General features: G+C 38.1%; 1 protein-coding gene across 1 annotated transcript in view; it reads right to left on the bottom strand.

The window, feature by feature from the left end:
- LOC139743774 (exportin-T-like) overlaps positions 1 to 16,102 on the bottom strand; it is a 101,933-nt gene that overhangs the window by 53,184 nt on the left and 32,647 nt on the right. Inside the window, exons 9-14 of the mRNA XM_071654227.1 lie at positions 15,785 to 15,941; positions 14,207 to 14,433; positions 13,218 to 13,362; positions 11,552 to 11,602; positions 5,258 to 5,491; positions 2,340 to 2,435 (exon numbers count right to left, since the gene is read on the bottom strand). Of these exons, the coding sequence (XP_071510328.1) occupies positions 2,340 to 2,435; positions 5,258 to 5,491; positions 11,552 to 11,602; positions 13,218 to 13,362; positions 14,207 to 14,433; positions 15,785 to 15,941 (910 nt within the window). The remainder of the gene's footprint in view (positions 1 to 2,339; positions 2,436 to 5,257; positions 5,492 to 11,551; positions 11,603 to 13,217; positions 13,363 to 14,206; positions 14,434 to 15,784; positions 15,942 to 16,102) is intronic.

The following is a 16,102-nucleotide window of genomic DNA, read 5'->3' as shown; positions in this document are numbered from 1 at the left end:
AATCTAGGTTATACATGCATACACCAAGTGTAAAAAAAAAATTGCTGGCATTACATAAATACATGTACGAGGGATTAGTAAAAATTTGAAGTGTTGCACTTGACCTTTGACCCCTGACCTTTGACCCTATGAACCCTAGATTCTCTAGATAATAACTGCCAGTCAGTACATGTATATATCTATGTTCCATGAAGATACCTTGAACTATTTCCAAGGTACGGAGAAAAAAGCGAAGTTTTAATAGTTTAACTTGACCTTTTGACCTTTGACCTTTGACTTCATGACCCAAAACTTTCACCAGAGAATCTTAATTGGGTAATACATGTATACACTAAGTTTCAAGAAAATATCTTCAGGCATTGCATAGATATGGAGGAAATAGTGAAATTTTACGTATTTGACCTTGACCTTTTGACCTTTGACCTTGACCATGTGCACCCAAAAGTTGATAGGCACAACTTCACCCCCTAATACACATACATGCCAAGTTTCATTAGGATACCTCAAAAGGTTTTGATAGTTACCCTGTCCACAAAATTTATTACGGACGGACGGAAGGACGGACGGACGGACGGACGGACGGACGGACGGACGGACAACCCGAAAACATAATGCCTCCGGCACCACTTCGTGGCGGAGGCATAAAAATCAAGAACAAACCACTAACACCACAGTAAAAACGAACATTGAAATTTGCCTATGGCACAATATGCTTCAGATTCTTCCAGATCATTGCGGGGAATATTTTACCACTGAACTTTCACACTGGTTTTATTGAGCAATTGCCTGTGGAAGTACTTTGTTACAAATAGTACATCCTGCAATATGTTCCTCTTGGCCCTGTTGTGACTCAGAAACCAATCTAATGCAAGATTAACCCAGCTGCAGAAAGAATTGTGCAATTTAGCGGATATCTCCCGACAAGGGTGTTTGATACGATAATCCCTCGATGCTTGGGTAACCCCAAACCTGTTTTTAAGAACTGCTATTCAATAAAAAGTGTCAGGAAGGAATACAGAGCCGTACCCTATGGCAATATCCTTATTGTAATATAAACTAATATCGTTGTGTGAAGTATAAGAAGGAAAACTGCCAAGACAAACTTGCCAAGACTATCAAGGCTGAGGGGATTTGCCATGATCGATGGCTTAATTTTAGAAACTGTCAAACTTTGCTGTGTTCACGGTGCATTTCAATTCACGAAAAAGAATGGTACCAAAGGAAGAAGAAGAAGATGAAGAAGAAGAAGAAAAAAAAAAAACAAGCATGGAAAAATGATTTGGCAAGCTGCTGAAAGAGTCAAGGATTCAATTCTGGCAGAAAGATGCTAAATATCTAATGAGAAACGAGAGGGTGTGTGAGCATTTCAATCAAATTTCAAAAGCTTATCTTTTGTCGTTAGAAAAAAAAATAATAATGCCTCCGGCCACTTCGTTGGCGGAGGCATAAAAAGAAAATGCTAGAATCTTCTTTTGAATAGTCACAGAATCGAATTCATGTATGCTCCTTTGAGGACCTTTTTGCTTGCATGCAAAGGAGCCAAATCTGAGCCGAGTAGCCAGCATGAACTCTGAATGTTTAACTTCAATTCCGGTGTTCCATTGACATCACAAAAGCCTGACTGAAAAGATATCCCAAAGAATGTAATGCCCCGGTGCTTTTTGTCATTTTTTCTATTCCACAACTAACTACTTCTGTGAGGGGGAAAAAAAAAGTTATTACCCTGACAATCTACATTCCATTAGAGCAGTTCTATCATGTCCTCTAAACACACTGATCTTGTCAAAAGTTCAAGTAACTACAGACAGTTGAAATTTGATATGAGCTCTATTCTCTCTTTTTTTTCCTGTAAAAACCATGCTTTTACAAACTATGCTTTCTTTGGAAACAGATGGTACGTGTTGCAATGATGTCCTTAGGCCATAAAAAGTAGTCTGTACATAAGATGATATTATCAAAGAACACCCTGAAAATAATTGCTGCCACTTTTTTCTTTCTTTTTGCCCTTTTCTGTTTTCTTTACTACAAAATGACAACAAAAAAAATAGTGAAATAGGGCTGTCCACGTAAAATTTGTATTACTTGATGTCACTTTAGTTGTCATGTGATGATCCTATGAATGGTCTGTCTTTCACTTGACTTTCATATCTGTATAGCTCATATTTATTAAAAGGAAACTTTAAGCACTATACACTTTTGTCACTTTTGCAAAGAAGTTGTGGCACCTTTTACTCCACCCTTGTGAGTGCTGAGCAAAACATTACTGTATGAAAACTGTTTGCAGTGAGGGCAAGAGTGAGGGGCTTCTCATAGAGGAGGAGGGGGTAAAAGTAACTTACGTCCGAATCAAAGGCACTGGATGTGATGATGACACCGGCAACTTCATACAAGAAAAGCTGGTCGTCTGTCGTCAGTGAGGGCGGGTGACCATTTTCCTGATCAATGATAAGTGAAATGAAAGTGACAATCATTACGTCTGTATTCGAAACATGGAATGAAGTCACCAATTTGAATTTCTATAAAGCATCTTTTCAGAAAACTACAATTTTTTTTTCTGAAATGAAGCACTAAATAGTTACTGTAAAAGTGGATATTTTCGTGTGACTACTTTTTTGCACTCGGCCGTGTAAGATGACATTCGTGTGCTTTTAATGCCACAGAATCGAGACATCAACTACTGGAACATGTGTCAAGCAAAAATATTCGCATGCTTCTATTTTTGTGCTAGTTTCTGATTGCGCAAAATACGCAAAAATTTCAACAGAGTGAAAATTTCCACTTTTACAGTATCATATCATTACACCTGCATTTTAAACATTGGTTTATTAAACGCTCAATTCAATACTCCAGAAGTAAGTTCACAATCAGTGAGAGATCGTATCATTCTAGAGTACAGCGGTCCATGGAAGTGAATATTCACTACCCTAAACCCAGGAAATTGCACAATTGGATGCTCTTACAAAATAGTTTTCAGTCAGAAGCAGTACGTGGAGCTGGTTGCGCAAAGGTGAAATGCTGTTGCACACATCCTCCGAACTTTCACAAAGTCTGAACTACACAGTGCAACCAGTAATCATTCCAGGACAATCCAGTTTGACATGGTGAGGGGTCAGTGGTTATGAACAAGGACTTCCATTACAGATATCCTGAGTTTAAGTCCACTGGAAAGAGGGTAAATGCCCTTTGGCAACGCACTTTGTCCTTAGTGCCTTGTCTTATGGAGATCTAAAGCAATGGGTCCCATGGCTGTTCTTCTTTCTTTCTTTAAATTAACAACATGGCTGTTGCCATAAAATGAATCCAAACTCAATTCAACAACCTGGGAGGAGGATGCTTACATGGTGAAAAGGGTACATCTCTTTAATTTTAATTTTTCAGTTGAAATTAGACCAATGCATTCTAGTATGCTGATGCTGCAATGTTTATCTGAGATACCACCAATTTATTCTCATCAAAGGTGATATTCGTAGGGGAATTATGGATTAATTTATGGATTAATACAGGGATACTCATACATACATGTATAGTGCAGGAACACACACAATGTTTGAAAAAAACAATGGTTGTCTCATCTTACAGTTTAAATGAGACTATAAGTTACAGAAATGCCAGCTGGTCTAAAATAAAATTAGCCTCAGATGAGTCAGATATGGCATACTTTTTTTCTTCTTTTTTTTTTTGTCTAAAAGTACCTATCCTTCTATTGCTAGCCCATCAATAACTAGCAGCAAATTAGAAGCCTCATCTATATTAACTCACTCAGGACCATTTCTTTAAAATACCAATAGCACACTACAAAGAGCTGCCAGTGGGCAAGGCAGCAATAATAGAGAACTAACCTAGCTGACTTATTGCAATCAAATCCATCAAATTCTATACGATGTAACCCGAGCATAATCTAAATCCCCTACCAAGATCCGCTGACAATTTCCATGACAATCAAAAGAATTTGAAGCATGACAAGAGAAGCTCTTACATGTATGATTCAATTTCTGAAAACTTTGAAGACACCTCTCGACATGTCCGTGGGTAACATACAAAGTGAACCCTCGGGGCACTGTACGCCACCAGTCCATTTAGCTCTTATCAATTTGACTGCAGAAAACTTGTTATCATAAGCCTCACTAGAGGGCGGTACACACAATTCATTGCGACAGTCAATTTCATGTTTGCAAAGAAGTCTGAGATTTTTTCACATGCCAAGTACAAAAGCCTGTAAACAGTATCCACACTGAACCTCATGGCTAATGATAAGATTAAGAATAAACACATAAATATGCATTTTTTTGTTTCTCTTTTTAAGAGTTATAATTCAAGGAAGAGTACCTCTTATTTGTGAAATATGTGTGCATGCAGGACAGTGTTAGGGAATCTCAAGTAAAGAGAAATAAACTGAAGCTATAAATGATGGGAAATATATCACATCATCAAACTCATACTGATGCAGTCACAAGAACAAACATCATTTGAAGGAGACAATGAGAAATTTTCTTTCAAACAATATCACCTGCAAACAATGTGTTTCTGATTTTGCAAGAGAAACAGAACCTGCCATACGACATAAATTATCATCTTTGTGTGGAAGTTTGGATAGGGGGCCAGAACACTCTTTTGCAAAATTCAATCCACAGAAGAATTGATCAAGTAAACCTCACGTGAAAACGATAAGAGAGCCGCAACCAATCAAACATTGGTCAGTCATCTCACAAACATGTAGCAGACTACAGGTGTCTCACCAGGAAGCAAGAAGATTCAAGACTACCATATCTTTTAGATGGTATGAACCCACTTGATGAGACATTATTCCCACATCATTCTCAGAGAACAGTACGAACATAATCTAAACTGATTTGGAAACTCACTAATAAAATCTTACTGTATTCGTAAAGTGGATGTGAAAAAAAAAAAACGCAATACCCTGAAAACTGTTCTTACAATGTTTTGAGCTGAATTATAAAGAAAATATCTGTTTTTATTTTGGATTAAAGTGAAATCAGTGTCATTCTGTGAGCACAACTTACATACAAAGAGTCTTCTGCAAACAACGTAGCAGTAAATTACCATGAGGACCTCATAATAATCCGTGTAAAAAGGCAAGTGAAGATGACTTGCATTTGAATATGACCTATTAGACATCTTTCAAATATACTGGGATTCCTTTGCTCTTTCGACTTCATTTCAGTATTTCCTGTTTAAAATAGGTTTCACATGTTCTGTTTCCATGACGACTTACGAAAGGCCTGAAAGGAATGCTTACCGGCATGACGATGATCAGAAGATCCTGAATCCTGGTGAGAATCTCCTCAGTGAAGGGGCGCATGTGATGCTTCAGGGATTTGATGAAGCGGGTGAAGAGGTACGCTGAGCGGCTGCGCACCGTCGGGTGGGGGTGCCTCAGACCCCGGTTGTCCAGGAAGGCCACCAGGATGCCCGGGATGTGCTGGGGTTCCTGGTTGAAGAACCGCTCGTAGCGCACCACCGTCTCGTACACCTGAGCAGGGAAGGGGGGGAAGTTGGATTGTGTGCTGGTTGAATGCGTGGGTTTGCATGGCGAGGCGTGTGTGTGTGGAAAAAATTTTCAGTGTCAACATGTGTGAGTCCTGATATGTACTGTTTGACTTAACTCTACGTAGCTGTAACAAGAACTGAGCAAGCTTGACCAAAATACCAGCACCTGAGTAGCTGCTCATGAGGTAGATGTTTCGGAGCACACTGAGTTGGATCAGCTGGGAAGATGACAGAGGTGTGAAACTGAAAGCGGATATAGGGCTCATCTTTTGTGCCCGATGCCAACAATTTGTGTCAAAATTAGTTCTTTTGTGCTTTCATTTGTTTGCCTTTCTTTAATTCATGCATACACAAAACTAGAAATGTCGCTTTGGCGACTGGTATGCCTCCGCCATAATGCATGATTTTCCCAATAGGTCTAGATACAAATTGTAGTACATGTGGACAATGTGTGATTACATTTTCACAAAATTGGCAAAATATTGAAATGACAAGTTTGTCACAAATGTGTTGAATGTTCACCTTCCTTGACCTAGGTTTAATTGGATGAATAGGAGAGCATGTATCTAGGGATTTAAGGACTTTAACTTGACTTTGACCCATTCATACATTTAGGCATTGAGTAATTTTCAAGGTACAGGTGTGGAGAAAAAGTGCAATTTCTGAATTGAATAGTAAATTGTTACCATTTTCATCTGGCCCTTGACCCTAAAATTCATAAGATAATCACTTTCAGGTAGAACATGCATAATATGTACTAAGTTTCAAGATAACTTGAGCCACTTCCGAGATATGGAGGAAAAAGTTAGTTCAGCACTTTCACTCGATCTTTGACCTTTTGACCTTTGAGGCAAAAAAAGAAGAAAAAAAAAACTTTCAAGAGAATTTCTATTAGGTTACACATGCATACACTAAGTGTAAAAAAAAAATAACCCTGCTGGCATTGCATAAATATGAGGGAAATAGTAAAATTTTGAAGTGTTGCACTTGACCTTTGACCCCTGACTTTTGACCCCATGAACCTTACATTCTCTAGATAATCACTTCCAGTCAGTACGTATATACTATGTTCCATGAAGATACCTTGAACAATTTTCCAAGGTACGGAGGAAAAAAAGAAGTTTTAATATTTTTACTTGACCTTTTGACCTTTGACCTTTGACCTCATGACCCAAACTTTCACCAGAGAATCTTAATTGGGTAATACATGTATACACTAAGTTTCAAGAAAATATCTTCAGGCATTCAATAGATATGGTAGAAATAGTGAAATTTTATGTATTTGACCCTGACCTTTTGACCTTTGACCTCATGACCCAAACTTTCACCAGAGAATCTTAATTGGGTAATACATGTATACACTAAGTTTCAAGAAAATATCTTCAGGCATTCAATAGATATGGTGGAAATAGTGAAATTTTATGTATTTGACCTTGACCTTTTGACCTTTGACCTTGAGCATGTGCACCCAAAAGTTGATAGGCACAACTTCACCCCCTAATACACATACATGCCAAGTTTCATTAGGATACCTCAACAGGTTTTGATAGTTACCTTGTCCACAAAATTCATTACGGACGGACGGAAGGACGGACGGACGGACAACCCGAAAACATAATGCCTCCGGCACCACTTCGTGGCGGAGGCATAAAAAGTGATTTCTCTCTATGTGAATGTCACACATGATTGACGCCTGTGGTATTCTCCATTCACACTCTCTGTGCAAGCACTCTTCACAATGGTGAATCTCGCCCACTCAATTCCTAAAGGGGGAAAAACATCACAACAATCAATCATTTCACACGACACAGTGGCAAGTTTTTGCTCTTTTTTTCTTTCTGCCTTACACTTGCACCTACAAAACTGACCCTGAAATGTTCTGTTTTGTTCTTTTAACTTGTCCCCTCTGAAATACTTGCATGCAGCGCAATACACTTCTGTTACAAAAGGTAAACAATGCCTCACCAAGTTGTAAGTTTTGATTACTTCCTGGGTAAGTATTGGAATAGTGCCAATAGACAGTAGCACAGGAAAACAAGTGTCTGTGTAAATACCATTGCTGTCGTTTTTGGTTGGTTGGTTGATTGGTTGGTTGGTTGGTTGGTTTTTTTTTCTCTGGGAAGAGTTTGTTTTTCCACACACCATTACACTTTGTGTTTACGTCATTTGCAGCCCATAAACTGCTTTTTCACAGGAAGAGGAAGTACACAGAGAATAAATGCAAACACTACGGGGCATAAGAGCTTTGTTGTTCCAAGGGATGTTTCACAAACAATTCAAGATCTACTTAAAGGGATGGTATATGCTAAATATTGATTGTGGGTCCCACCTTTATTAGGACCACTTTGTTTTACTTCGTTTTTGGAGATCTCAGCCATTTCTAAACCGATTTTCATCAAATAAAATTTCAATTCCTCTTAGGACTGTATACTCTTTGGTATTTCATACTGTAAAAGTTAATATTTTCCTGCAACTAATTAGTCGCGCTCAGCCGGGTAAGAAGAGTTTTGCACCTACAGTCAACCTCGGATACCACGACGTCGGATAAGCCGAATATCACTTACCTCGGGTGCAAAATGAAAGTCCCGATTGTTCCTATGAAGTTTCCGTGTATTAAAATTCGCGTAGCTCGAAGAAAATAAGTCGAAGTTCGGTTACCTCGAAGTGAAATCTAATGTCCCAATCTTAATTAACTTATTGTTTTTCCCAGCGTGTTGCTCAAATCGAAATTGCAACATCACTCAGCATCTCTGATTAAGCGCGCGTGGACAGCGGAGACATGTCACAAATCTTTTCACATTCAACTGTAAATATTCTTAACAATCGCGCTCCCAAAGAAATACCCAGTAGGCCTACATAGCTGACAAGAAAAACCCCCAACACCCACCTACTACCACGTACACGATATGCACATAGCACCCGTGCCAATGGAGTGCTTACGTTAACACTACGCTCTTTTCTTTAACCACTGTGTTCTGATTTTTGATCGTAATACCGAGTAGTCATACCGTGCGCGTAGATTTCTTAACCGTCGTGGCGCACCTGCTTTAATAGGTGTTGACAGTTATATCTTTGGCATTAATCACGGTCCACTGTTCTAACATCAATCTCATGCGTAGTGCCTATATTTTAACTTTTTTTTGGCCTTTCAAGAAGTTTGTTTCATTTATTCTTCCCCGAGAATGCAAGCACTGGATTTTTTTTTTCAGCAATGCGATTATGAAAATAGTGTGGTATATGATCTGGAAGTATAGGCCGAGCATAATAAAGAATGGAATAGACAGGGCTCCACACTGACTTTATCGGGTCACCAATGTCATTGATTTTTATTTTTTGGTGGTTGAAAGTAAAATCTGCTGACGCAAAAAAAAAAAACCCCAAAAACGGGAAAAACATTAGAAAAACTAAATCGGTTCTACTAAACATAAAAAAAATAATATTAAGCATTATTGAAGTGATACAGGTGCCCATGTCTTGAATAAATGAATAGAAAATTCAATCATCTTATTCTGTGTTTTAAGATTTATCAATTAGGCGTAGAGATTATTATAAAAGTTGATGCTTATACTAGGAGGTTAAAACTTACGTTTGAAATGAGAAAGAGGGAGCATTTGCTGACATTTGTTAGCATCTGAAAGTTACCGTTATTCATTTCTTATTGTAGAAGCAATCATCCAACATATATTAGTATGTTAGCACCTTACGGAGCCGAATATAACCGTTAATTATTTCTAAATGTAAGAGCAAACAGCCGACATTCATTTTAGCATCTTGGCGGAGCTGAATGCTATCCTTATCCATTTCCAAACGTGAAAGCAAACATCCGCTATTTGTTTTAGCATCTGAGTGGATTAATACTGTTAATCATTTCCAAATGTAAAAGCAAAAATCTGTTATTTATTTTTGCATCGTACGGAGCAGAATATTATGGTTATTCATTTCAAACATCCGACATTTATTGTATTATCGTATCCGGAGCCGAAAGGTACTGCTGTCCACTTCCGAAAGTGAAATGAATCATCTGACAATTATTTTACCATTGTACGGAGCCGACTGTTACTGGTTTTCATTTTTGAACGTCAAGGCAGACATCAGACATTTATTTTACCATCAAACGTAGCTGAATTACTGTTATTCGTTTTGAAATGTAATAGCAAATTTCAAATATTTTTTTTTACATCGTATGGGGCAGAATGTTACCACCATTCACTTCCAAACATGCCAAACGTAAAAGCAATCATTTGACATGTATTTTAATATTAACTTCCGGAGCTGAATGTTATTGTCATTTACTTTCTAACGTAAAAGCAAACATACGGCATTTATTTTATCATGGTACGGAGCTTGATATTATTGTTATTCATTTCAGAACATCAAAGCAAACATTCGACATTTATTTTAGCATCTTCCGGAGCTAAATGTTATTGCAATTTACTTTCAAATGTAAAAACAAACATCCAGCATTTATTTCATCATCGTTAGGAGTTGATTATTGTTACTCATTTCCAAACGTCAAAGCAAACATCAAACATTAATTTTACCATTGAACGCAGTTGAATGTTACTGTTATTCATTTCGAAATTTAAAAGCAAACATCAGAAAGTTATTTCAGCATCGTATGGAGCAGAATATTACTGCTATTCACTTCCGAACATAAAAGCGATCATCTGACATCTATTTTAGCATCTTCCGGAGCCGAATGTTACTGCTATTTCCTTTCGAAAGTATGAGGAAACACCCGACATTTATCAAACCATCGTACGGAGTTGAATATTAGTTTTTCATTTCCACACGTCAAAGCAAATATTCGACATTTATTCCAGCGTCTTCCGGAGCCGAATGCTATCCTTGTTCATTCATTGCAAAATAAAATATCTGATATTAGTTTTAGCACCATACGGAGCTGAGTCTTATCATTTTTCATTTCCAAAAGTATTAGCAAACATCCGACATTTATTTTTGTGTCATACTGAGTCGAATATTACCGTTATTCATTTCCAAAATTAAAAGCAAACTTATGACATTTATTTCAGCATCTTACGTAGCCGATTGTTACCACTATTCATTTTCAAAAGTAAAGACAAACATCCGATTTTTTTTTGGTGGCGCGATCGGGCCACCAAAATCTTTATTTCTGAAATTCTAATTTCAATTCCGATTTTCATTCAATTAATTCATATAAAAGTCGATTCAGTTCCAATTGACAAGCATGCAAACAATCAGTAGGCACTACAACAGATACCATGTTGAACAACGATAAACTTCGTATAAGTCGAAGAAAATTCGACGTACGCGTACCTCGAACCATTTTCTTCAGTCCCGACGAATTCGAGGTACCCGAGGTTGACTGTATTATAATTACGCAGAATCAAGACATCAACTACAGGAACATATGGGAAGCGAAAATATTTGCACGCTTTTATTTTCACGGGAGTTTCTGGTTGCGCGAAATGCGCAAAAATTTCCACTTCTACAGTAAGAAGTTTCTACTTACTTCACAAAAAGTTAAAATCTGAATCCCCATCTCAACCAAAACTATACCATCCCTACAAAGTCATTGAATGCTGTGCAAGTCTTCAATAGTATTCTAATTCCTAATTTTGGAGACTTTTACGTGCAGCCATTTAAACACAAAATACAGATATGAGACAGTACAGTATTCATTGTTGATTTTTGCACAAGATAGAGTAAAAATTATCATGCATACCAGTCCTCTGTTACTCACACATAATTGTTTATTTTGGTTGCAAAATTTTCAAAAGCCTCTTATCTGCTAAATCTAGAGCTGATTCTGAAATTGGCAACACATTTATTATAAAAAAAAGTTCCTGTTTCTCTCATGAATTGACAATTTTGAGCATATTTCTACCTGTGTTTGGGCAGATGTAATAAATTCAAAACAGGTCTATCAAATACTTCTCTAACATATGATGTGGGAGTGAGATTCAGAGGTGCCAATATCATGAGTTTCATCATATTGCAGAGCAAAATTTTCCTTGGATTTGATGGTCAAAAGGTTGAGAGTGAAGAGGGAGGAACCCACCTGTAATGTGACGGCCCAGTGAGAGTGGCCAACGACACCGGATGACACCAGCTGGTGAGAAAAGATAAAATGATTGTTCAGAAAGTGAATAAATTACAATGTATGTAGAGGGCACAGTGTGGTACTATCCCTCTCATTGGTGTTTTACCTTCCTCAGATTCCATTGGTATTATAATGTGCTAGTCATACTTCTCGCTGTGGAAGGCTTACACATGAGCTTTTCTTTTTCTTACCCCTCCCCCCCCCCCCCCCCCTTTTTGTACATGCACAGGGCTACTGTGATAAACACTTCAGCCTGGGCATCAAAAAAGAGGTGTACATGGCTAAACAGAAGCGAACAGCCATTAAAAAAAAAAAAAGCAGGAGAGGCAATGTCATCCATGACAAACTTAACACAACAATATCTAGTCTGAATGTCTGAATGTCAGCTGAGGTATCTCAGCTGGTATGGTAGGGAGAAATACAAAGGAATCTTAAATCCACACTTGTATCAACAAACTATGACTATGACAAGGAACAGCAACGACTCTGAAACTATATTCCTACAAATTGCCATAGTTTTCATTTTTTCATTCTTTTGTTACAATCATAGCTGTTTAATTGAAAAATGATGTAGAATATAGTACAGTGACTCCTCAAATTAAGCATCATAAATTGCAGTTTTTCGACAAAAAGACTGCACATTTTCTATCTGTTATACCCATGGTTATGACGGCACTTGCTTTTTGCACATCAAAGCAGACTCTTAATATTTATAGCGCCCTCTCTTGGTTGCCTGACATCATATATTTCTTTTTTTCTACAACTCTCTTTGCTATACCTAACATGCAAGAGATGAAATCATATTCCTTGCAAGACGTGAAACTTGATTATCATTGCTTCTGTCTGATGTGAACAATCCCTCCACAGAACTTTTATATGTATATATTGACAATTCATGTCCTATCTACATGCTTTGCTAGTCCAGCATGGTACTCCAATTCACACGCAAAAGATACAGCCGAGTGAAAGTAGACAGAAATGCATAGCAAGCCAGTGAGAGAACACTGACCCAACTCTAGGGCATCATAAGGATATAATTACTCCCTAAAGTTTAATGTAAGTATTGGTGTTGACTAGCACTGTATTGATAATGTACATGTGCAGAATTCTGCTTCTGATTAATGAAATCAAAAGATTCCATAAATCAACCGCTTCCTCCCGTAATTACCAAAGAAACTCCAATACCCCAAAACGACATTCTTTTTGCCCATCGATGAAGAACAGACAGGTTATTCAGGTTATTAGAGCAGTCAAACACTATACATATCCTGCTTTCCATGGTCAACAACATATTGATAGAAGAAACCTAATTTTTCAAGCAAACTCATTTTCTGAGCAAACTCATTTTCTGGTCAGCATAACACAAACAAACATGAATTTAGGCCATGAATGCAGACACTCTTGTCTACATTGTGGGAACCAGGGCACCATAACATGAAACTTGTCAGCCCTGACAAGTTGTCAGTTTCTGACGATTGCCACAGTCACAGTCAGTGACTAGAGCTTCTCAGCTAATCAAAAACCAAGGATTTTACTGAAAGACTTGGCAACTTCCATGAAACGGTATCCTGGTATACAGGTTCCAGTAAGGAATGAGTTAATGCGTATCTTCTCTCAAACTTACAGTTCTCATCATGTCCTTGAGGAGCTCTGTCTTTGATGATTCTCCTTCAAAGTGGTTGCCTTCTTTGGCAGGTATCGCTTCTCCCAGCATGTAGAGCAACCTGACTGCTAGCTCCGCATCAATGAACTTCTTATTTCTCCACTGCCTAGAAGCGAAAAGCACACAAAAGGAAACTTGGGAATTGTTTTTTTTTTTCTTTTCTTTTTAAGAAGTAATCAATATCAGACTCAAATAACATTAGTGATTCAGACTTCCTTGATTTTCTCATATCAATGATCTTTGCATATATTGTTGTACTACACACTCCATATTCAGAGAAAAAGACCAGAATGTATCATGCCACCAAATGCATTCTATAAATTGCCAGAGATATTAATTTGGGATGCTGTATAAACATACTCCTGCTTCTGCTCTTTTGTAGGGTATTGGTATTATTTACTTCTACAGAGTGTACCTCATGAGAAATTTGTGTTGTGATGACTCTGCATTTCAACATTTGCATGGCTGTACATGAGGAGACTATACAAAAATATCTAATGTAATTTAGCCATTCATATGAGCTGAAAAAGACAATTTTCAGTATATCAACAATCCACATAGTAAGATGTCCCCTAATTTCGCCTTGTGTCTTTGAGAACGAGTGTCTGTGTGTGTGTGTGTGTGTGTGTGTGTGTGTGTGTGTATGTCTATGTATGTGTTTGTGAGTGTGTGTGAGACTGTATGAGTTTTTATGAGATTCTAATTCCAAACTTTTGATCTTTGAAGTTAAAAGGCTTTGGGGGAAATTTGAACATTTACAAATGTTGTTGTCATTTGGTAACTTCCAGTATTAAATAAAACTTTCAATTTTGTGAATCTTATTACAAACATACCCTGCAAAATCAGATCTTCTGTGACAAAGAAAAAAAAATGAGAAAAATGTTCTCTGACATCCCCAGAACAGTCTTCCATGAGAAGGATATGCATAAATGACCAAGAATGACGTTTACCCTAATGTTTCCATGACGATAGAGTGTACACTGGAGAGCACGAGGCTCTGGTTGAGTTGTGCGAGGTTGTCGAAGAGGACCTTCAGCTGACGACGGTAGTCGAGGAACATGATCTCGTCCTCGCCCTGCGAGTCAAAGTTGTACGTCTCGTCGTAACGGAACTTGTCGAGGAGGATGAGGAGGAGGCGTTGGAAGTACGCCATCTGGCCTTCATTGAGAGTTCCAATCTGAGTCGGACACAAATATAAGATGAGCTTGATGGGTGCTCTACAGACAGGGTGCAATTTTCACTGACATTAAATACTAGTAATCAAATACTCATCAATGTACACTCAATCTGGGTATAAAATAATGGGCATGTGGTGAAACTACAGAGGGAGCCCTTTAAACAGTTTGTTCACTTATCAGTCAAAACTGGCTGGTAATCATTCACACGCAGTGAGGCCCCACTCCATGGTTTCACCAGACACCCAGGACCTGTTTTATATAGCTTTACAGTTACAATATCAATAGTTACAACGGCAACACATTCAAATCTCACACATGATTTTATTTTTGACAAGCTGCTGTTTAGGTGACTGCAAAGGCTGTATGTACTGCAAGTTGCCTGACACTCGGGAGTTCCCATACAAGTCTAAGGGACAGCTGCACTTCTTTTCAAAATTCTCCAGTAATGTCCCCGTAAGGTCACCACTTTTACTTCCGATGCAAAGACTGTCATCAGTCCTGCAATCTTGTGGCGTCAGTTCATCATTAGAGTCAGGTGGCAAGACAATAGTATCAGCATCACTCACTAACAAAATTCAAGGACAGATGACACAAACACACACACATTCTCGTAAGCGGCTTCAACAGGGGAAATGCTAGTTTGCTCAAGGTAGCCAGGTATATTCCATTATTTGTTTCTGATTTTTTTTTTCTTTAATTGGATAAGATGACTACTTAGATTTGAAAGCCATAAAATACAATATCTGAATTTGGTTTAGCAACTATAATAAAACAAATTAAGCTTCATGAAGTATATAGGTGCATACACAACAATCACGGATATGTTTAAAAATTTTAGAACGTGGAAAGTGTGAAGTACTTCTTGCCTATATGCAGGCACTAAATATGCAGAATGGGCAGGTGCATTATATATCACTATGATACACGAGGGCCTTAACAGGGAACTTTTTTTTCCCGTTTAGTTTTAAATACTCTGAACAAACGGACATATGCCCGGCGTGAAATGTATCCCTGGAATGAAACACTACAATATCCCAAATTGAAACCTCTTTCTACTCCTCCCCTCCCCCTCCTTTAAAAAAAAAAAAAAAAAAAATCAATACGAGTGAAACTCTGAGAGGTTCATGATATCTTTTCATTCATTTGTTTCCCATTACATTGCATGTCCTTGAACATATCTCCACCGAATGGATATCATAAATGCACCATTTCTTCCATAATTATTCTTTTCTCATCAATTCTGGCCTTTTATTGTTCTTAGGACCTTGCATATAACCCAATCAATATTACATAATATGCAGGTCCAAGACCTGGACCATGACTCTGGACCAGACCCGCTCTCATCCTCACCTGTTTCAGGATGCCCACGTAGTCCTTGGCAAACTCGCAGACGGCGAGCGAGATGTCGTCGTCCTCGTGGCCGAGGAACATGAACATGAGTGGCAGCTTGCTCTCGACAGCTTGGAGGGTGTTGACAGCGCCAACGGTGTTCTTGCTCTTGACCAACCTTGGACAAAGAATGAGGGACGAGTCATACTAAGATATTATAATCCATTTACCCTTAAGAGCTATGTAGGTTAAAACAAAAGAAATGCTACTGGATCCTTTCCAGCAAGTAATGCTGCTTTGCTATGTATTTTTCCACCAAAAGCAAAGTTCTGACACAAA

The sequence above is a fragment of the Diadema antillarum genome, unplaced genomic scaffold (genome assembly GCF_040938485.1).
Source record: "Diadema antillarum isolate AM-2024a unplaced genomic scaffold, OU_Dant_1.0 seq00001105_RagTag, whole genome shotgun sequence".
NCBI classification, from domain to species: Eukaryota; Metazoa; Echinodermata; class Echinoidea; order Diadematoida; family Diadematidae; genus Diadema; species Diadema antillarum.
The sequence above is the reverse complement of the archived record's forward strand: the minus strand, read 5'-3'. Positions and strand labels throughout refer to the sequence as shown.